The sequence below is a fragment of the Dermochelys coriacea genome, chromosome 18 (assembly GCF_009764565.3).
Source record: "Dermochelys coriacea isolate rDerCor1 chromosome 18, rDerCor1.pri.v4, whole genome shotgun sequence".
NCBI classification, from domain to species: Eukaryota; Metazoa; Chordata; order Testudines; family Dermochelyidae; genus Dermochelys; species Dermochelys coriacea.
In genome coordinates this window covers 13,241,438-13,264,716 of record NC_050085.1, presented here as the reverse complement: position 1 = coordinate 13,264,716, position 23,279 = coordinate 13,241,438, and the positions used below count along the sequence as shown (strand labels likewise).

General features: G+C 49.9%; 1 protein-coding gene across 6 annotated transcripts in view; it reads left to right on the top strand.

Annotated features, from left to right (window-relative positions):
- H6PD (hexose-6-phosphate dehydrogenase/glucose 1-dehydrogenase) overlaps positions 1–22,724 on the top strand; it is a 28,748-nt gene extending 6,024 nt beyond the window's left edge. For 2 of the 6 annotated variants that reach the window (XM_043499809.1, XM_043499811.1), the window contains exons 2-6: positions 3,658–3,765; positions 8,104–8,760; positions 12,566–12,683; positions 14,628–14,897; positions 15,642–22,724. In XM_043499809.1, coding sequence (XP_043355744.1) covers positions 8,134–8,760; positions 12,566–12,683; positions 14,628–14,897; positions 15,642–16,999 — 2,373 coding nt within the window. In that variant the 5' untranslated portion in view covers positions 3,658–3,765; positions 8,104–8,133 and the 3' untranslated portion in view covers positions 17,000–22,724. Of the gene's footprint in view, positions 1–3,657; positions 3,766–5,011; positions 5,130–8,095; positions 8,761–12,565; positions 12,684–14,627; positions 14,898–15,641 lie in introns of those variants that run through there. The other 4 variants (XM_038376994.2, XM_038376995.2, XM_043499812.1 and 1 more) reach the window with 3 other exon arrangements.
- Positions 22,725–23,279: the final 555 nt, after the last annotated feature.

Sequence of the window (23,279 nt, the reverse complement as noted above, 5' to 3'; positions counted from 1 at the left end):
AGGGGTTGGAGCAAATGCGGTTATATCGTAGCGCTTGGCTGTAGACAATGGATCGAGTGGTATGATCTGGATGAAAGCTAGAGGCATGTAGGTAGGAATAGCGGTCAGTAGGTTTCCGATATAGGGTGGTGTTTATGTGACCATCGCTTATTAGCACCGTAGTGTCCAGGAAGTGGATCTCTTGTGTGGACTGGTCCAGGCTGAGGTTGATGGTGGGATGGAAATTGTTGAAATCATGGTGGAATTCCTCAAGGGCTTCTTTTCCATGGGTCCAGATGATGAAGATGTCATCAATGTAGCGCAAGTAGAGTAGGGGCATTAGGGGACGAGAGCTGAGGAAGCGTTGTTCTAAGTCAGCCATAAAAATGTTGGCATACTGTGGGGCCATGCGGGTACCCATCGCAGTGCTGCTGATTTGAAGGTATACATTGTCACCAAATGTGAAATAGTTATGGGTCAGGACAAAGTCACAAAGTTCTGCCACCAGGTTAGCCGTGACAGTATCGGGGATACTGTTCCTGACGGCTTGTAGTCCATCTTTGTGTGGAATGTTGGTGTAGAGGGCTTCTACATCCATAGTGGCTAGGATGGTGTTTTTAGGAAGATCACCAATGGACTGTAGTTTCCTCAGGAAATCGGTGGTGTCTCGAAGATAGCTGGGAGTGCTGGTAACGAAGGGCCTGAGGAGGGAGTCTACATAGCCAGACAATCCTGCTGTCAGGGTGCCAATGCCTGAGATGATGGGGCGTCCAGGATTTCCAGGTTTATGGATCTTGGGTAGCAGATAGAATACCCCAGGTCGGGGCTCCAGGGGTGTGTCTGTGCGGATTTGTTCTTGTGCTTTTTCAGGGAGTTTCTTGAGCAAATGCTGTAGTTTCTTTTGGTAACTCTCAGTGGGATCAGAGGGTAATGGCTTGTAGAAAGTGGTGTTGGAGAGCTGCCTAGTAGCCTCTTGTTCATACTCCGACCTATTCATGATGATGACAGCACCTCCTTTGTCAGCCTTTTTGATTATGATGTCAGAGTTGTTTCTGAGGCTGTGGATGGCACTGTGTTCTGCATGGCTGAGGTTATGGGGTAAGCGATGCTGCTTTTCCACAATTTCAGCTCGTGCACGTCGGCGGAAGCAGTCTATGTAGAAATCCAGGCTGCTGTTTCGACCTTCAGGAGGAGTCCACCCAGAATCCTTCTTTTTGTAGTGTTGGCAGGAAGGTCTCTGTGGGTTAATATGTTGGTCAGAGGTGTGTTGGAAATATTCCTTGAGTCTGAGACGTCGAAAATAGGATTCTAGGTCACCACAGAACTGTATCATGTTCGTGGGGGTGGAGGGGCAGCGGCACTGCGATGGGTACCCGCATGGCCCCACAGTATGCCAACATTTTTATGGCTGACTTAGAACAACGCTTCCTCAGCTCTCGTCCCCTAATGCCCCTACTCTACTTGCGCTACATTGATGACATCTTCATCATCTGGACCCATGGAAAAGAAGCCCTTGAGGAATTCCACCATGATTTCAACAATTTCCATCCCACCATCAACCTCAGCCTGGACCAGTCCACACAAGAGATCCACTTCCTGGACACTACGGTGCTAATAAGCGATGGTCACATAAACACCACCCTATATCGGAAACCTACTGACCGCTATTCCTACCTACATGCCTCTAGCTTTCATCCAGATCATACCACTCGATCCATTGTCTACAGCCAAGCGCTACGATATAACCGCATTTGCTCCAACCCCTCAGACAGAGACAAACACCTACAAGATCTCTATCATGCATTCCTACAACTACAATACCCACCTGCTGAAGTGAAGAAACAGATTGACAGAGCCAGAAGAGTACCCAGAAGTCACCTACTACAGGACAGGCCCAACAAAGAAAACAACAGAACGCCACTAGCCATCACCTTCAGCCCCCAACTAAAACCTCTCCAACGCATCATCAAGGATCTACAACCTATCCTGAAGGACGAGCCATCGCTCTCTCAGATCTTGGGAGATAGACCAGTCCTTGCTTACAGACAGCCCCCCAATCTGAAGCAAATACTCACCAGCAACCACACACCACACAACAGAACCACTAACCCAGGAACCTATTCCTTGCAACAAAGCCCGTTGCCAACTCTGCCCACATATCTATTCAGGGGATACCATCATAGGGCCTAATCACATCAGCCACACTATCAGAGGCTCGTTCACCTGCGCATCTACCAATGTGATATATGCCATCATGTGCCAGCAATGCCCCTCTGCCATGTACATTGGCCAAACTGGACAGTCTCTACGTAAAAGAATGAATGGACACAAATCAGACGTCAAGAATTATAACATTCAAAAACCAGCTGGAGAACACTTCAATCTCTCTGGTCACTCGATCACAGACCTAAGAGTGGCTAGACTTCAACAAAAAAGCTTCAAAAACAGACTCCAACGAGAGACTGCTGAATTGGAATTAATTTGCAAACTGGATACAATTAACTTAGGCTTGAATAGAGACTGGGAATGGATGAGTCATTACACAAAGTAAAACTATTTCCCCATGGTATTTCTCCCCCCCCACCCCACCCCCCACTGTTCCTCTGATATTCTTGTTAACTGCTGGAATTAGCCTACCTGCTTGTCACCATGGAAGGTTTTCCTCTCCTTTCCCCCCCCTGCTGTTGGTGATGGCTTATCTTAAGTGATCACTCTCCTTACAATGTGTATGATAAACCCATTGTTTCATGTTCTCTGTGTGTGTGTGCATATAAATCTCTCCTCTGTTTTTTCCACCAAATGCATCCGATGAAGTGAGCTGTAGCTCACGAAAGCTTATGCTCTAATAAATTTGTTAGTCTCTAAGGTGCCACAAGTACTCCTTTTCTTTTTGGCCAAATTTAAGCGAGTGGTGTTGTGACCTGGCACATGGAGTTGCAACACCACTCAGATTTGGGGCAGCTGGGCAGGTAACCTGGCCCCCCCTCCTTATACCCCTGTATGCAGCTGAGATCACTGAAGATCCCATGACTTTTTATTATAAGAGTTGAGGGCTGTGCCAGGGTCCTTAGCCGAAATCCTTGCTCACCCCTCCTCAGTTGTCATTCACTATATTGTGGTCTAGGTGGCTAGCCCCCTGCACCCCACAAGGTGGGAACATTTCAGTTGTGCTCTATCTAAATACATTTGAAGCACTGTAGGGGTCCTGAATAAAAGTTGCTGATCCAGATATAATAATATTATTCTATTATATTTCCATAGTGGAAGGAAAGACTATCATGTACACCTGCAAAATAATCTCTCTCTGTAATATAATAGACAAGGGGATTATGTTTTATGCTTTTGGCCCGATGTGGTTGTCGGTGCAATTTGATGGGTTAGTTAAGTGGCTACATAGAGCTCAAGTAGCCGATGGTCGAGAAGCAAGGAGGGAGGGGTAGGAGAGTTACAGTGGATGGCTGGGGAGAGATGATATGAGTTAGATTGATGAGCGAAAATATATCTTGTAGTAGCTCCCAGGAGAAAGAGAATTCATCCCAGATTGTCTCCTGAGAGAGTGTTCCACACTGTGGTAAACGCTGAGGCTATCTCCTGTTTCCCTTCATTAAATGCCAACACAGGTCAAGTTAGACCTGCTTTACCTGTGTTCAGCTAATGTGTGACATTCTTCCTCTGCAGCCACAGGGTGTTCTTTCCTGTGTTTGAAAAACGTCAAAGAAACGCTTTCTATGCTGCTCTGTGTGCCTGAAAACCCCACTGATCAGCCAGGGCTAGGGGAAGAGCACAGTAAGTAGTATTACAGCAGCACCGAGAAGACCCTGCCGTGTATAGGTGCCCATCGCGCTAGGTGCTGCGCATGCCAGTAATAGGAGACAGTCCCTGCCCCAAAGAGCTGATGGACCAAAATAGACAAGACAGACAAAAGGTGGGAGACGGGGAGTGGTGTTGTTCCCGTTTATGGCTGGGGACCTTAGGCACAGAAAGATTAAGGCCTTGTTTATGAACACAAGTTGTAGTGCTTTAACTTAACTGGGATAGAGAAAGGAGCACAACACCCAACGTGGATGCAGTTAGGCTGGTGGAAAGGTGCCTTCTACTGGTATAGCTATTCCTATCGGGGGGAAAAGGAATGAACTATTCCAGTAGAAGGCACCTTTATACCAATATAATTGGTAGGGGTGGTACTGATTGAACTGTTTCATTAGAAAAATGACATCCCTCAAGAGGGTGACATTCTTATTGGCTTAACTATGCATAGACAAGACCTCAGAGTGACTTGCCCAAGGTCATGTAAGGAGGCTGTGGCTAAGCTGGGGCAAGAACTCAGGTCTGTCAAGACCTACACTAGTGCTTTTCCTCCATCTTTCCACACCATCTTTCCTCATCTGTAAATTCAACTCTGATCAAGGGCATTCAGAATCTCAACAGTATTAAACCCTTATTTTATTTTATTTCATTTATTTTATTTGTGTGTGTGTATTAAAATGTACCCTTTTTTTCCACTCAGTTTTTGTGACTTTGGGAAGTCTTTTCTTAAATCCCTCTTACTGAAGGCTCACTATAATCCATTACCACTGCTTCTCGCTACGAGTGTTAGGTTTGATTCTCAAGTGTCTTAACTAATCAGATGAATGTTTCAGAGAAAATGTTTGGGAACTTGGACTTCCTGCCTGGGCCAGCATTTCACACATCTGACGCTAGCCTAGGTACAAATATTTACCTTTAATCTTTCTTGGGTTCCCCTCCCACTCTTTTAAATAAAAGATCAAGAATCCATGTTGAGGAAAAAAAAAAAATCTTTCCCTTCCACCCCCATTCCTGGACAGCTATGTAAAAGGAACTTGGTTGGACCAATGAATGTGAGATGCTGGGAGGGACGGGTACAAGAACATTTGTTTTTTCTCTGCTGGGAATGGGAGGTTCAGGTTTGCTGTTTCCTCTCCTTTACCAGAAAGTGCTGAGCTGGCTTATCGTTAACAAGGCCTCTTGTTTGTCTACCTATTGATTGGTTAGCTAGTCCTGTGTGTGCTGGCATAGCCTGTTTCTGGCTGCAGGAGAAGAAAGATCTGTGGTGAGGAGTTAACAGGAGGAAGTCAGTTTCCAGAGCACTTTCACCATTGCAGTCTTTGCAAAGTCCTTGTGTTATTGGGGTGAGTCTGATGGGTGAGACCAGTGTGCGTTTTAATCACGTGTATTCAAGATGGGGCGGTGAGGATTTCCTGGGGCTCCCTGTGTTGATTTAGTGAAAACACTAGCGCTGAATAGGAGACTTTTCCTTGGACGCTGTTAGTACGGAAACCCATTAGAACTGTGCTAGGAGGGTGGGACCCGCTTAGCCCGCGGCCGTGCAGGGGATCAGAGTCCAGGTCCTTGGGTCCAGAACCAGGCCTGAAGTGGGGCTTGGGGAGGAGGAAGGGAAAGGACGTTGGTGCAAAGGTTGCTGTGTGTTGGGAGAGAGGGGAGCTGTCTGCTGTCGCTAGCCAGGGATTCTGGGAGCCTGCGGAGAAGCCTTTGTTTCCTATCTCTGCCCACAAAGTGGTACTTGGGTACTGCTACATCTCCACTTTCCATCCATTCTCAGTTCCGCTGTGCTGGTCCTGCCAGAAACATTCCATTGAGCTGCCAAGCTCCAGGCAGAAGCTGGAGGAGAGGGGAGATTGCATGGAGATGGCCGGGAGGGGAGTTTGGGTTTTGTTTCTCTTCCTTTGCCTTTATCCTCCAAACCTACCAGGTCTCCCTCACTCCATTCTCCCTCTTCCCTCCCTTCAGATGCAGGTCTGCCCGTGGGGTCAGGAGAAGCTGGCGGCAGATTATATGAGGCTGTTGGGGGAGCAGGAGAAAAATCCTCAATATCCAACGCTCCCATTTCATGCAAGAATCTTTACAAGACCGGTCCTTACATTTGACCTATATGGCCTGAAGGGGGACTGTTGGGGTCACTGACACCAGAGGAAACAGGCCTAAAAAACCTGCATCCTTCATTAGGGACCATTTACTGTGTTGGTGGGGAAGGGTGTTTCCTGTCTGAGGAGAATCAATCAAATACCCTGGGGTGATGCTCTCTGCAGGGTAGTGCAAAGCCCTGGTGTAGTCTTGCTGTAAAAAGAAAATCGGGTTGTTTCAAACGGTAACGTGAATGGAAATATTGTCACCTGTTTTTTTTAATTTCTGAAATGATATTTTGCAAGGGGCTGGGAGGAACGAGGTGTTTGGGGGATTTTTTTTCATTTTTGATTAAAATTTAAACAGGCCCATGCGCTGGAGAAATCTTTCCTGACCAACTGCTACAGAAGAGCTAGAAAGTGAAACCGATCAGTTTCACTGCCCCAAGTGCAGAACCTGCGAAAAGCTAATTGGGTTTGTGGTGTCAAATACATTTCCTGTTTCACTGAGACATGTTAGAACTTCGCTCGTTAAGTCCTGGTCTAAACACAAGCTTTGTACTGGTGTAACTATGTCAGTTAGAGATATGGTGTTTTTACCTAAATAGTTAGGCCAGTACATAACCTACTGTGTGCACAGAGTACAGGAGTAACTATAGTGGTCTAATGCATTGTTATACCAATATGACTGTGTTCGCACTTGTGGGTGTTCTCGTGCTTTAATTACACTGGTGTAGCTAAAGCGACACAACTTTGTGTGGTAGATAAGGCTTAACTGTTTGAAATGCCATGAAAGCTCTGGATTATCGCAACTGTGCTATCATTGTGGCTGCTCTCCAGTAACGCACAACTCCAGGAAACTAGGTGAAGAGAGCGAGATAACAACTGATGCAATAGATTATGAATCAACCGTTGTGCTGTCCTCATAACTTGTCCTTCCGTATTCTCTCTCCTGGTTTCCCACATCATTGCTGTGCACAAAGAACAAAACCTGTACTTTCGTCTAAAAAATTGCTTGTATTTTGGTATAAAGAAAACAGAAGCAAGAAGGAACAAAAGCTAAATTTATTTTGGAGAGCGGACTGTGTGCATCTCTTCTGTTATAGACTGTAGCAACTCTGGGAACAGAATGGGGGAACTCTGCAGACAGGCTGAGTGCTTAGAGATATAAAGGTGCAAGTACACACACAAAATGCATCACTGTTTCATAGCTACATATACCAGACTTGTTTCATCAGACCGATTGGTCCATTTTGGCTTAGAGCCTTATTCAGTGCCCTTTATTGGGACATAGTTACATGTAAGTCTTAAACTGGCTGCGTATTGTGGAAGTGAACCAAAGAGCTAGAAAACAGGGACCACCAGTTGTGGTGCCTGTCTCTGAAGCGCTGTGACAATATTGATGCAAATAGGTGCCAAAATGGAAGAAAAGCCACAAGCAGGAAGTAGTATCCTGCATGCCTTGACGCACACGTTTGTTGGCAGCAGACACTGAAATTCGTGTAAGAATGGATTTCATTTCCACAGCTCAAAGCCAGCGACTCCCACTCAGAAACCTCACCATGTAGGGGTAGATGCTGACACAGCGGGAAGCTCTCTGAGGCAGGTGCTGTGTTCTTCTTTATGTTTGTCCAGAGCCCAGTCCTGATAGGGGCATGTGGGCCCAGTAATGCAAATATTTGCTAGCAATAATCATAAACTCTGGCAAACTGCAAGGAAAGTAATGAGGCTTCCTGCACTAATGCAGCTTTCTTGTCCTGTGCAGCAAGTCCCCCACCCCCACCCCCGGCAGTGCTAGCCCATTGGGGGCCCTAAGCAGGGATTTTTTGGGGATCCCCCACATACAACACATACGAAAAAAGTGAATAGAGCAATTGCGTAGTCTGCTTATGTCTAGTGCCAGGTCTGCCCACCCTATTGCTCAGTGCTGATGGCATTGATTCCCTCTACCCCATGAGATCTGGTCTTCCTTGTTGACAGAAGCCACCTGGCTTACACAGCGCCTGGGTCCTCAGCTTTATTTGATGAAGGCCTTTTCTTAGTGAATAATTAGGGCTGAATCAACAGAGCTGAGATCACTCCTGCCTGTGGCAAACCAGAAGAGAGACTTTTGGGAGAGGAATCCAGGTGAAAATTCCTGTCTCAAATGCTGTGGAAGAACCAGCACCCAGGGTTGTGTTTGTGGCATCATATTCTATGCTAATGTAGCTTGATGTTTCCCTTCTCTTCTCCAGTCCTCTAGGTTCCCTGGGTCCTTGTCTCCTCCTCCAGGATGCTGAGGGCAGCCCTGTGTGCTGTCTTTCTCTTACGTGCCCTGCCATCATTGGCCAAGGAGTCCCAAGGGCATGTCTCCGTGGTCTTGCTGGGAGCCACAGGAGACCTGGCCAAGAAGTACTTGTGGGAGGGGCTGTTCCACCTCTACCTGGACCAGGTGAGCAGTGGCCACAGCTTCACTTTCCATGGGGCTGCGCTGATGGCACATGAGCCAGGGCAGAGGCTGATGTTTGAGGTGCTGAAGAAGCTGGCCTGCCCGTCGGATGTGTCCCCCGACAGGTGCGCTGTGGTCAAGGACCAGTTCCTCAAGCTGAGCCGGTATCACCAGCTGAAGACGTCCGAGAACTACACTGCCCTGAACCGGGAGATTGGGACTCTGCTCCAGCAGGAGGGGCTAGAGGAAGCTGGCAGGATCTTCTACTTCTCGGTGCCGCCCTTTGCCTACGCGGAGATCGCCCGCCACATCAATGGTAGCTGCAGGCCGCGCCCTGGAGCCTGGCTGCGGGTGGTGCTGGAAAAGCCTTTTGGCCATGACCTCAAGTCAGCCCAGCAGCTGGCCATCGAGCTGAGGACTTTCTTCCGGGAAGAGGAGATGTACCGGGTGGATCACTACCTTGGCAAACAGGTGAGCAGACTCGGAATGACTCTGTTGGCATGCTGGATGGGGTCTTGGCGGGGTGGGAGCTTGGCTCATGGGAGGTCCCTAAATTTCATCCTTTCATTTAATGTGGGCAGCAGGCTGCCAGGTGCACCAGTCATAGCCCAAATGAGTTGCTTACCTAGGTTGCTGGAGCAGTGAAGAGACCTGGAGCCTATTAAGTCTTCTTATCACTGTTCATTTGGCTGGTTCCTTGTCCCCTTCACCAAGATGCGCAGGGCTGGAGACGAAGATACAGCTAGCTGTGACCCAGTGAGGCTGTCTCGATTCCTGTTGATCTGACTGTCTTGTGAAATGAGGGCCACATTGGCGCCTCCTCACTTATTAATACTACTGGTCATTGCCCAGCTGCATAAAGGATCCATGGCTTATATTCAGCATCAGCAAAATAAACCTTAGTAAGACTGGCTGGTGGGCTGGGCACATGGGATTGTAAAGGGAAGGCAGGGAGGGGTCGGGGTGCAAGCCAAAAGCTGAGTATTTCCACCCTTCCTTTGGGTCTGAGAATGCAGCAAGATTTTAAACATGCTGGGCAGAACCTCGAGCCTCCCCCTCAAAATCTGCCTGGGTCCTCATGTGCAATTTTTATCTAACAAATGTAGGGTTGGTGCAATAATATTGTAAAACGTAACCATGTCAGGTGTGTGTGACATCACTTGCAGGCCGTGATGTCCCTTTCCCTATCAGACCTATGGAGTTCTGAGACACTGGTTGGTGGCTTCATTGCTCCCATGTTTCCTCCATGTGAATGCCAGTCTGTCTGCGCTCTGCATGTCTTTTGGACTGTGTTACCTTACAGTGCCATAGGTATGCATGGTGCTTTGCAGATGCAGAAGAAAGCAAGGTACCTGAGGAGTCGAGAGTCTGTTGTAGATCAGGGCAATACAAACAATTAAGGACTAGGTGCAAGAGTACCAGAAGGTGGGTTATCAAGGTCTGTTTTCTCCCCTGCTCCCACCCCAACCAATCCTGGAGGGCTTATAGCTACATATATCCTTAGGCAGCTTCTCTCTTCCCTTTCTGCCTCCAGGCAAGAGGTTCAGCCCCATCAATGAGTTTTATGCTCTTGGCTCCTAGTTTTTGTCTTGATTGGACTGTCCTGTGTTTAATAATGGAAGCAGATTGGCCTTGTGGCTACGGCACAGCTACTGTGAGTCCGGAGTCCTAGATTTGTTTCCAAGCTCTGCCTCCTAGAGGCGCCGTGACTTGCCCTCTCTGGGCCTCAGCTTCTCCATCTGCAAATGAGGATGGCCCCTGCGCGCGAGTGAGGTCTGGAGGCTAAATGGATCCCTGTTTATGAAGCGCTTAGAGCTCTTTTACTGCTCTCACAGTGTACCTGGAACCTACCACCCCTCCCCACCCCGGTGTCTGAGGGGGTCCATCTCCCCTTGGGATCCCAGGCAGAGCAGTTCAGAGCACGTTTCAAACCCGCCCCTTGCCGAAGAGAATGTGTCCAGCCCACTATTCCGAGCTGCAGCCGAGTGACCTTGCAGTGACTGGCCCTTACTTTTCCCCTGTACTGCCGGCCCATCCCTCACCCATCCCTCACCGAGGTGGGCAAGGGGGAGGGAAATGTGCAGACAGAGGCAGGACCTTTTCATGCCAAAGTGATAAGGGTCTGGCTCTTTGTTCTCCTCCTCCTAGCGAGGTGGAGGTGGCCACGTATGGGGGTGTGTGTCAGATGCAGAATCCATCTGGTCTTCCAGTCAAGGTCAGGGCTTGTATTTCGCTGAGTAAGCAAACCCTTCCCTTCCACGCAGTCCCAGCCTGTTAGCACCAGCTTCTAGAGGAGGCTTTTAATTTGATATGATGTGCTGTTGCTTTTTTTTTTTTTTTAAATCATCAGCCAATTTTTCAGGGGCTGGAGCATCTGTGCGAGTGACTGCAGCAGGGACAGAGTGGGGAGGGGGTGGTAAAGGCAGTGAATGTAGCCCTGCGGCAGAGCAAGTCACGTTTCTCCTGTTCTGGGCTGGTAGAGGGTGTGGAGGCAGGAAAGGGGTTCATCGCTTGATTCTCTCGAGAATCAAGACTGTTCCCTCACCCCCACCCCCATGAGATCCTGGGTCCCAAACTATGGCCTATATGCTCTCTGCTTTTGACTTTTTGTCCTTTCCCCTGCACCAGATATTGCCAGATCCAGCAGGTAAATTACTGGTACAGACCTGCTTGGGATCAGCTCCCCTAATTGGAAGGCAGCTGACACATAATCCAGGTGATTGTATCTGCCACACTGGGAGACATGTTTCTCTCCCTGTCAATCCTGCGTACCCAGGGGCTCTCCTCTAGCAGTAGGTGGATGGAACAGGATTCTCTCTTGGATCTGCTGGGATCTTTCTGGTAAGGAACTAAGAGGGGATCACCATTCTGGTGGCCCATTGTGCCGCTACCCCATCTTTTGAACTATAAACATGAAATAGGGAGTGGTACCTGATCAGGATCCATCCTGAGCTGGGAGATCAGTGTTAACATCATACTTGAGAACCAGTCCACAGATGCCGTGCTTTAATGTTTCCCTTTTTGTCCTCAGTTTCTCCTGCTTCTCCCAGGGGTTCCCAAGGAACTCTACATTATCCACCATCCACCTACAGTCCCACTTCCCACCGCCTGTTATCCCTGTAAACCACTAGTTTGGGAACAGCTGGGTTGCGCCAGTGATGTGATGGTTAGCTTTATACGGGAGCTTTCCTGATTTTGTGTCTCTTGACCTCCATGGGTTTTCAGCGTGTCTAGCTCTGATAGGGCTGGTCAGCTAGACATACTGGGAGTCCTCTATGTAGACGAGGTAAGTGTCGCCATCCACACGTTACAGATGGGGGAAGGGAAGAGATTGGCCCAAGGTTGTCCAGCAGGCCATTGTCAGAGCTGGGAACAGAACCCAGTTCTTCCGACTCCCAGCCCAGCCCCAGATCCACTAGACTACAAGTGTTTCGAGGGCCATGATGCTGTGCCTTCCTTGATCAGGTTGTTGAAGATCTCAGGTGACCTTTCCCTTCCCTCCCCTTCTCACCCAGCCTTCCTCAGCCAGCCGACAAGTTGTCACTTTCTGTAGCTGTGGAGTGGGCTGAGCTATCGTTTCACTCTTGACCCCAGAACACAGGGCTCTGTGAACATGCTGCTGCCCTGTCCAGATGTGTCAGAGCAGCTGCATGGCCCCTCAAGGGAACACACGTGAGGTGGACGCACTGCCTTGGCCTCGGTGTGCTGTGACATCTCCTTTTCGATATAGCCTTGTTCCATCCATGGCCCCACGTCCTGGTCACAAGGGTGCATGTCTGACTGCAAGGAGAGCATCTCTACTAGAATTTGTTTTGCCCTAAGTGAGAACAGATGGCTCAGTGGTGTACGCGGCCCCTTTGATCCACCTCAACTTGCCTGGAACCCTGGCTTGAAATCCTAGCAGGGTCTGACTCAGCCATTTGCCCTTCTGAGGGAGAGAAGCTGAGTGTCTTGTGTTTTGGGCGCCAGTCTCTTTCTGATGAAACGGTAAAATGTTTGCCTTGTACAGGGAGGCCTTTCATGTCTGTCCCACGTGGACATTAGAGACCCCATGGTACTTTCTGCAAGAGTCGGGCTTTATTTATCCTGCTGTTCTTGTGCCGATTTCTCCTCTTCCTCCCTGTGCCGGGTACTCCCTAGACCTCAGACCGGGCAGCATTTCCGTGCTGGATGGAGCAGTGGGATGGGAGATGCTCTAGAAATGCTGCTGGCTTTGGATTTTTGTTTTTAATGCTGATCTTTCCCTCCCTCCCTCCCTCCCTTCCTTCCTTCCCAGGCTGTGGCCCACATCCTGCCTTTCCGAGACCAGAACCGACAGCTTCTGGACCCAATCTGGAACCGGCATCATGTGGAGAGAGTAGAGATTGTCCTGAAGGAGACTCTGGATGCTAAAGGTCAGAGAGCCTGGGCTGAGCTAGCCAGGGGGAATCTCTCAGGACCTGGGTGGCTTTAGTGTATCTGTGTGAGAGCTACTGCAGTGGCTGAATGTTGTAAATGCATGAGGAGGAGGCCAGGTGGGTAGCTGAGGGGGTGTCTGTGTCTGTGTGAAAAACTGATCTTTATTTTCCAGACATATACAAACTTATTCTCTCATTTCTTCTTCTTCTATTCTGATGGGTACTTGAGAGGCAGAAATGTGATTCCTAGTCATGGCTGTTACCTCCCTCAGCTGGAGGGGGAACCTGTCCCTTCCTCCTGCTGCAGAGTTCGGGAGCCTTTCCCATTGATGCCCAGAGACCCTGAGTTCTGCTGCAGAGGGATCTCAGAGAGGACCCGGCTGGGGTTCAGGTCTCATTTGGTGCTGTGGCATGAAAGTTTAAATCAGGGTTAAGCTGCAGTTTTTGCCAGGGGAGCTACTCGCACCCACCGGGCTGTGCTCATCCATCCTGGCACAGGGGCATCTCTCTCAGCAGCTGTTCAGAGAGGGAGAGAGTAGCCGTGTGCCACTGGCACGGGTCTGTTGCTGAAGGACATGGCTGCGATCCCTCCCTGCAGTGCTACAGTCGCACGCTGCAGTGCTGAGCGGAAAGCACTCTGGTTTGGGCTGCAACCGGCAGCAGTTCTGGGTACGCTAGGTGCCCTTATTTCTTCAACCTCAGGATTATGTCTCTGCTCCCCTTTCCTTCTCCCTCCCCCGCCCCTAGCCACCACACAGGCAGTGTTAAATAAGGTAACTATTAAAGCCTGGTCATTGATCATTTGACACTCCCCCACCCTGCAGCCCGGCTTCCAGAGAGTCTGCAGCATTGATTGCGTTAACAAATGCGCCTTTGGATTAGATAGAGGGAGACAAACTATATCAAACCAAAGGGGAAACCCAGGGCAGGGGCACGGTCTGCAGCGCTTGGCGTGCCCCTGACCAGCTCACAGGAGGCTTTGGTTTGAATCACCTGCATTTAATAGGACATGGTCCTTCTCCCTCCCAGCCCCAGTAAGAAATCAGCCCAGGGCTATATTGAAGCAGGTAAAGCCCGACTCCTGCAGAAAGGGCAGGGCTTAAGTTGATGGTCCGGGGGAGTATGCAACCGCTTGGAGTGGACTATGCACCGAGTGGTGGATGGAAGGGTCCCAGTGTAATGCAGACAGCTGCTGCTTTGTTGACCTGATCTGTAGCTGCAGAATCGCGAGGGGTACCTGGGTTTGTTCTGATCCATCTGTTAAGGCTTTGATGTGGATTCACACCCCAGCGAGAGACCCCAGGCTCTGCAGCCCTCCCTCCTGCCCCTTGAGATGTGCCCATTGTTGCTGGGGTGAAAGAGATGCCCGGCACTGCACAGTCTTGTGTTCCTTTCCCAGCACATGGGCTGGACGCTGATCCCAGGCCCAGACTGAACACTCGGACTGTGCTGCCGGCCTGGTCAAGCAAAGCCCACTCCCACCCCCGACCCCAATCTCAGGAAGCCAATAGGCAAGGCTGTAATTAGGGTTGGCTTATTGGTTTAATTCTCCTTTGGTGCCTGAGGAAAGACCGGATTTGCTGCCTCCTCTCAGCCCTTCTGCTCACCCAGCCCCCACTCTCCCCTTCCTTTCTCCAGCGGAGGTCCCTCTTGCTGCTCCAGTGAGGGCAGCTGATCTCCTGGGAATTGTTTATCAGCTGCGGCAGCTTCTCCTGGGAGGCCCCGCTGCAGTGGGCGAAGGGGTTTGCGGGGCTGAAATGCATTTCTGAGGTGCCCGCAGAGGCAGCTGGCCTTGTACCCATTCTGGGGCTAGAGATGGCTCTGTCCCTTCATTCCCTTGGGCACCAATATTCAAGCTCCTTTCACAAGCTGGGGGCTGCTGGGGGGTTTCTTTTTCCTGCTGCTCTGACTGCTTGTCTCTCGCCCCCTCGTCGCGCTCAGGCCGCACCAGCTTCTATGAGCAGTACGGCGTCATCCGTGACGTCCTCCAGAACCACCTCACCGAGGTCCTGCTGTATCTCGCCATGGAGCTACCGGCCAACATCAGCAGCACCGAAGAGGTTCTCCGTCGCAAGCTGCAGACCTTCAAGTCGTTGCAGGGCCTGGAGAGCACCAGCGCGGTGCTGGGTCAGTACCAGACCTATGCCAGCCAGGTGCGGGAGGAGCTGCAGAAGGCCCAGGACTACGTCAGCACGACGCCAACCTTTGCAGGTGGGGCAAGACCCAAGCTGATGACCTCATAGGGCATAAAGGCTGAGGCAGGTGGGGTGTGGTCAGAATATGGGACTAGGCGACAGGGAGCGGCCAAATTCTAATCCCAGCGCCGTCTCCATGAGCCAATCACTTAACGTCTGTCTCTGCTTCCATGGCTGCAACACGGGGACAGTAGCTGCCTTGTTTATTTCTAGGGCCTCTGTCCCTGTGGGACCGAAAGAGCCCAAAGGTTTTCAAACTGTCCAGCCTCCCAGGGACCTATAAGGATCTGTTGGGCCATGAAGCCACAGGTGGAATTATTAGTATAAATGTCTGAGTTATATTTAGGAATTGATTCTATAGTGGATTAGCTCCCTCCCTTCACTGTATGGGGATGGGCCATTCCATGTCTCCAAAAGGCAAGAAGGGGGGTTTCTCTGGGGTTGGTGGATCTCAGTTCATCACAAGGCCATCTCTGGCCACACTGCACGTGCTCAGTGTTTTGATTCTTGGCTAGAGAGTGACGTGATGGCTCATCCAGAGAAGCTGCTGTCCTAAGCGGTAGCTAGGCAAGTTGAGGAACGCGGTGGGCTAATCGGGAGGGAGCAAGGCAAATCCTTGGGGACCGGGAGAGCAGAGACCTGGCAGGGTGATGGGGAGGGCTGATTGTGGCGCCAGGGAGGCTCCGGATGCCAGGATTCTTGGGACCCATGCAAGAGAACAGTGCTTGGGCTCGGGCCTGAGGTTCCCCTGTCATTTCAGGTGTGTTGATTGAGCTAGACAGCCTGCGCTGGGAGGGAGTCCCCTTCCTCCTCACCTCTGGCAAAGCTCTGGACGAGCGGGTAGGCTACGTCCGCGTCCTCTTCAAGAACCGGGCCTACTGCACCCAGCGCGAGAGCCTGAGGGAGATGGGGAAGAGCCAGTGTGGAGCCAAGCAGATCATCTTCCACATCGGGCACGGGGAGCTGAGCTGTCCTGCCGTGCTGATCAGCCGGAACCTCTTTAAGCCCATCATGCCAGAAGGCAGCTGGAAGGAGATGGTGGATCACCAACAGCTGCACCTCTTTGGGCTCCCGCTGTCGGATTATTATGTGTACAGCCCCGTGAAGGAGAGAGAGGCTTACTCCGTCCTCATCTCCAGCATCTTTCACGGCAGGAAGGACTCCTTCATCACCACTGAGAACCTGCTGGCGTCTTGGGAGTTCTGGACCCCGCTGCTGGACAGCTTAACCCAGCAGGTCCCGCGCCTGTACCCGGGGGGCCTGGAGAACCAGCACCTCTTGGACTTTGAAATGGTGGGCAGGGAGCTGTCCTTCACGCTGGAGGAGCCGGTGGAACTGCTGCACACCGATAGGCGAACGCCAAGTGCCTACAGAACCATCCAGGCCAAGTTTCGGCAAAGCCCCTTGGTTTCGGCTTGGCCAGAGGAGCTGATCACCCAGTTGGCATTGGACATTGAGAGGGCGGCGGCCAAGGCTGTGACACGCTGCGGTGAGTTCCACCTGGCCCTGTCGGGCGGCTCGAGCCCCATAGTCCTGTTCCAGCGGCTTGCGACACACCACTACAGCTTCCCATGGAGACGCACCCACTTGTGGCTGGTGGACGAGCGCTGCGTGCCGCTTGCCGATCCAGAGTCCAACTTTCGCAGCTTGCACGACCACCTCCTCCAACATGTCCGGGTACCCTACCTCAACATCCACCCCATGCTGGTGCACCTGAACCGACGGCTGTGTGTGGAGGAGGACCAGGGGCCAGAACTGTACGCCAAGGAAATTGCAGCGCTAGTGACCAACGCCAGCTTGGACTTTGTGCTGCTGGGGCTGGGCTCCGACGGGCACACGGCCTCGCTCTTCCCGCATTCATCCAGTGGCCTCGAAGGGGCCAAGACGGTGGTGCTGACGGAGAGCCCCGTCAAACCCCACCAGAGGATGAGCCTCAGCCTGCCTCTCATCAACAAAGCCAGGCAGGTGGCTGTGCTGGTGATGGGGAAGAGGAAGCACGAAATCACAACCCAGATCAGTAGAGTGGGGCAGGAGCCCAGAAAGTGGCCTATTTCAGGGGTCAACCCCAGCTCTGGCCAGCTGGTGTGGTACATGGATTATGATGCTTTGCTTGGATGATTTCTTGGTTTATTCTCCCCTCACACCTGTCCCGTTGCCCCTTGGAGCCTGGATTTTCCAACTCTGCACACAGGCTCCTGTGTTTACAATAACAGCTCCTGCTCTGAACAGTTTCTCTAACTTTTGTGAAGATCCGTTGGCTGTAACGACTCTGTCATCTGAGTCTAGAAAGGGGGGCAGCTCAGTGCTTGGAGATCAGCGTTGTATTCCTGACTCTGCCCCTGACTGCTTCTGTGACCTTGGGCAGGTCACGTCGCTGCTCTGTGCCTCAGTTTCCCCCACACAACATGGGGTTAATAATACCTACCTACCTCGCAGAAGCCATCTGAGACAACTCTGATTAATTGCCTGCAGAGCTCTTCAGGATTCTCAGAGGAGCAGAGCAGAGAGAAGCGGAGTGTTACTGACTGATAATGTTCACCTCAGATTAGACGGGCTGACAGTCATTTTCACGGTGGCCAGAGGCTCAGTTCCAGTTCCATCCCAATTGTGCTGTAGTCCTGTATGTGCCATCCTTTACTTCAGCAAAATGCTGAGCATTTTCCCACTCTCTTCTTTACGGAGCTCTCCTAGTCTAACGTGTTCTGGTGCAGTTCCTGTTTTAGAGCTCTCCCGTATTGGCAGGTCTGAGGCCCTGCTTCATTGTAAGGGCGACTGATGTGTGGCCCTGGCCCTGATTCAGCAAAGCCCCAAAGAATTTGCTGATCAATGGGACTTAAGGGCATGCTTTGCTGAACCAGGGTCTAGCCATGTGTAACTGTAGTATCCACCCTGAGGCATGAGACTGTTAATGCTGAGAAAGGGATAGGGCTGTAGTCTAGATCAGCCCCTTGGGGTGCTGGTGAGCAGTCACTAGCTCTTGCGAACTTGGCAAGGGGGGTGGCCGTGATTGGGTGCAGTCATTGGGCACTGGAGTTTTCTAGACCCTGCCTGCTTGCCTTATGCCATCCACGGGATTCGTCTCATATTAACCTTTGTCAATTGCATTGGTCCTGTTATTGATTTCCTCCCTTCCCCTCCCGGCCCCCAAAAAAGAAAAAAATCAGTCCCCTGCCCTACAGGGGTGTGTTTATGCAGCCCTGGAAACTGCAGACACCCAGAGACTATCCCTTGTGTGACCGACACCGCCTCCTCCCTGGCACTGAGCTGTGTGCTGAGTGCCGGTCTGAGGCTTTAGAAATTGCCCTGGTGTACAGGTGTAGTCATCAGTAGCAACTGCTGTTCTTCCTAAGTGGGGAGCCAGCACCACAGGGGGATGCAAAAGGCAAGGGATGTTTAGGCTGTCAGGATTATGGGGATTGGGCTGAGAGCATTGCAGCTCAGCGCCAGTTATTCTGGAGATGTCATTTGTCTGCGGCATGACGTTACCGCTGGATGAAGCTTCCCTTGTCAGAGGATCAGGGGTGGGGGGCAGAGTTAGCTGAAGATGGAATTGAGTTTCCTTAAATATCCTGAGGCGCGTTTGTGTTATAGTTCCCGGGAAGAGCCCTCCTCCGCCCGCGTGGGCAAGTGTGGCATTGTTCAGCAGCTTGTGACCTCTCCCCACGAGGCAGCTGTATACAGTACTACTGTCTTCAGCAGTAATGATCCCGCCACCCCAGCACTCACAGCAAGGATACTGCAGCGACTGGGGCTGTTACTCCCGAGCACTGGGGTGCTGTTGGGTAAGGGGAGGGAGTTTTTTGTCTCCTGGGTGTTTTCCAGCCAATCCACATGTTGCTGTCACCTTGTAGGGAGGACACATCCTTTGAAAACATTGGAGGGGATCAGAAGAGCGTAGACCAACTGCACAAAAGTGGGGGGTGCAGTCCTATTTAGTAAAGGGCAGAAGAATCTTTAGAACCCTCTTTCCCCCACTGCCTAAATTCCACCTTGCCCATGTACAGATTGTCCTTTATATAAGCCTTCGCCCCATATACTCTAGTGACGCTATGGCCTGCTTTAGTGGGCTATTTACTGTGGAGTGCAGGAGGAAGTTTCTTTTTTTAGATAAGGAAACCCGGATTCTGCCGACTACACTGGGAGATGTTGAGCTGCTCTGTGATCGGGCCGGGGGAGGGAAGGCGGCGGGGGGGCGGAGGTAAATCCACCCAAGCATTGCACGGCCAGGAGTACAAAACAGAGTCGTAGGAACCCAGAATAGGGACATTGTACCAGTTCCTGGCAAATCCAGATCTGCTGGTGTGTGATCCGCACCTAGCAATGCCACATCCTTGACCGGCAGAACTGGAGAAGGGAAGTAAGTGACTGTTTTCAGAGGGATTTTTAGGAGCCCCCTTTTGGGAAGGGTGAATTGCTGGCTGCTGACTCTCTGATGTTTGCAGCGAGTGAAAGAATTAGTTGTCCAGTGGTCCAGTCTTGTCGGAATCCAGGTGGATGTTCTCAGTCAGTGACGGGTGCGACTGCAGTTCAGTGTAAAAGCTGGAGTCTGACACAAGGTGGCGCCATGACCAAGCAAACCAAGTGGTGATAAATGGTGTGTGTTTTCCAAGCATCACAGTGTTTGCCCTGAAACCACGGGAGGCTGCTCCCGTCATGCTCCCGAGAGTCTCAGGAGCCAGCCCTCGTGACCGACACAGGTGTGAAATGCTGGGGGTCTGGGAGGTGGATATTGGGACCAGATTCTGCCTGACTTCCACCCCACTGAACTCCATGGAGATTGGTGGAAGAGGGCAGTCAGGGCACAGTCAGACAGCTAGCCATGTTGATGATGCATAAGATGGGAAGGAATTGGGTTCTCTCTCATGGCTGAGGGGCTAGCAGGAGTAACAAATTTGGAAAACCATATGGGTCATTAAAATCAGCAGCTAGGATTCAGAGTATAACAGGGCTGCAGGACATTTCACCCTGTTTTTCAGAGTTGGACTTCACTGTAAGCTGATTTGGAATTCTGAGAATATATATTTGTTGCGGGTGTGGTGGGTGGGTTGTCAAGATGTTTCAAAGAGGGAAGGCATATGGCTAACAAGACTATCCAGTGTTAGCTGAATTAATACCAAAAAAGCCTTGGAAGGGATGTAAAACCCCTCTTCTGCAGAGTCGAGCCAACCTCAGACTACTAGAGATTGGGATGAGATGTAATGTGGGGGGTCAGATTATCCCACATTTGTGCAGGTCCCTTGCACCCTCCTCCAAAGCATCGGATGCTGGCCGTTGTCCGAGACGGGGGGGGGGACATGGGTGTCATTCAGTCTGGCAGTTCCTGTGCACCTGTGTTCCCACTCCTGGTCATTCTGAATGGCTTTTATTGTAGCACGCAATCCTCTTTTAATGGTGTGGATACAAATAAAATGGGGAAGCTCTTGAGAACCAATCCCTTATATTCAGACCTAGGGCAGACTGAGATAGAGCAGTAAGGTGGGGTGGGAGATGTGTTCTGATCTCAGTGAAATTCAGAGCTGAAGCCTTTCCTCAGTTAGGGCTGCTTTGATTTCTGCCATGGAGGTCACTGCACCAGTGCAAGGAAAGACCAAGGTGCAGTGTGCACAGGTGCCTCTGACCAAGCTGGGATAAATTGCTCTGGTGCAAGGAGCTTTACTTGGCTACATTAGGGAGGTTGCACTGGTGTAGCTACATCATTGGCTGAAATCCCCAGAGGAGACAAAGGCTGTCTAGTCAGAGATGACCGTGGGTTGGAATTACCTCCTCTCTGGATTATTATGGCAGGCGGGCCTACCTATTGGCCTCAAAGCAAAGGGTAAGCGTAAAGCACTGTGTAATGGGGAAACCTGTTGGCTGCTTTTAGGAGGGGCGATAGGCCAGGCATGCCTCCTGCAACTTTGGGGCTGTGGGTCGTCGGTGGAGGAAGCGGGGGGGCGGGGGGAGCTAGACACCCACTGTTGGGCCTGCTATGCCAGGCCTTGCCTGGGTGGCCGCTGGGGGATTTGGGGTGGTCCTGCAGGCCAGCGGCTGGGTGCAGGGGGTCTGAGCGCAGCATTAGAAAATGTTTGTGGTTTTCCTCGTCTCCATTCTGTGTCTCATATCATCAGCTACATTGTTTTCTCCAGACAGAAAATCCTCCAGCTTCTGAAAGCATTAACACAGACTGCCTACTACCATCAAAATCCCCCTACAATAGGACCTTGTCATGTGATGCTCCCTTAGCTACCCGCTGTGCCTCACTTCCTGGCCTGCTTCCTTGATCCCTTAGTCCCAAACCAAACAGAGGATACAGGTATACTGCATGTGGGGCTTTCCATACATCTGAGTTCCCCCCTTCCTGATCCTCCCATTACTGCCAGTTATTGCAATTGCCTGGTAACTACCCCCCCAGGCTCTCTTAATCTCCTAATAGAAAAGTGGTTAATTGCTTCCAGCTGAGCCTGTGGCCTTTCCTTGTCTACAACATTGTCAGTGCTCAGGGTGGTGCTGCTAGCCCATTGTCACAGACCTAGAAAAACACAATTCTGCCTGCTCTTGGCTGGCTTGGAGTGCCAGGTCACTAACAAACACTGCTAATTCCAAAATGTGCCCTGTGGCTGAAGCAGCTGTGTAAAGGAGGAGGTTTTAGGCCTTGGATGGCTGAAAATTCAAAGCTTCATTTTTCTTTACTAAACAATATTAGCCGTGTTGCCTTCAGCTTCATTCAAATGGCGTGTGTGGTGTAACAGGTTTAATGTTTAAAAAAAAAAAAATTGGGGGGGGGGAACTCCAGGAGAATAAACGTAATGGCTATCAGCAGAATTTCTTTCCAGATGAGAAGGGGTTGTGACATTGCAGGAGTGGGTTGGGGTGGGGTGTTTCCTTGGTTCTTTTTTGAATAATCTGGCTGAAATTTTCTAAAATGACTAGTGGTTTTGAGGTGCTCCACTTGACACCTCAAAGAGGCATGATTTCTCAGAAGTTGGGTGCTCAGCTATTTCTGAAAATCAGGACCCCTTACGATATCTTAGGTTGGGCACCCCAAAATTGTGAATAAAACCTCAGGTTTCCCTTTATAAAATTCTAATAGAAACTTTGTACATAAGTGTATCCTTAGTTAGTAATTGTGCTTTGGAATATATCTGTGTTTTATTCTTCACTGAAGATCTTTTGATGTATTTCTCAGAGCGATATCTTTTTCAGAAGCATCTGTTTTAAACTCTTTAATACTTTGTTCGTGTTTGCCAAATGGAAAATAACAGAGTGGGAATAAATATTTTTAAACCTCCAAAGTTTACCAGCAAGAGATTTGGGGAGCAGGATGTGGGGGAGGGAACGTGAAACTCTAAAATAAGTCTGACACTGAAAAAGACAGTGTGGTAAAGATCTACTTCATTCTAGACCATGGAATCAGAGCGCTAGTTACATTTTGGGAAAGCTATTATTAGAAACAGTTGATAGATTTTTATTTTGAGTGAATAGTGAGCTAGGAATGCTGTGTGCAGTTGTGTTGCTGAGAGAATGTGTGTTAAACATCCTTGTCAAGAGGAGCCCATTGAGTGACTTTTTGCAGTCATTTTATCATACCACCAATTATTTGTATTGTCACGGCGCTTTTTTTAAAAGGAAGAACTATTTCTTAACAGTGTTCATGCAAAGCAATGATGTGACCGTTTATACGTATTTACAAAAATCTAACACTGGAAACAGGCCATTTTTCACATGGTTTAACTTTTATGAATCAAGCTGTAAAGAGTTATTTTCCTGCTAATAATGAACCATAAAATGTTTGGGAATTGATGGAAATTTATTTTTAAAAAACAAATATATATTTTTGAATAATAAAATCTTTTTTTGGCCAAAAGCTGCCATTCATTCTACTTTTGTTTATTCTCTGTTTGGTGATTTGTATTTCAATGGCATGGTTCTTACAAAGACAGTAGGTCTAAATTTACAAGAGTTCGAAGAGAGTAGGTCCGAATTTTTGGAATGAGTATTCATTTAGACTCTCTCAATTTTTGCCTACCTAGCCTGAGCCATTTTAAAAGGGCCAGGGTTTCAGAAAGTGCTGAGCCACCCTCCTTCTGAAAATCAAGCCCTTTTTAAGGTGTTAAGTCAGGCTCCCAAAATCACTAGTCTTTGAAAACATAGGCTGTAATTCCTGGAATCAGCTCTATGCTGCTTGAGGAAAATCTCCACTGATCTATTGATTTATTCTATGCGTTTCGGTAGAAGCCATCATCATAGTATATGGTTGCTTAGTAAATTAGGCTTTTATTGTGTCTCAGACTCATTCAAGTCCAGCGAATCAAGATTGTGTAGTTGAATTTTAAAATGAAATCTGTAGACTTGTCATCTACTGAATAAGAGAATTCCAGCGCTGATGCCCAAACCAGCTCTGTGTTCTCTGTTCCCCTGA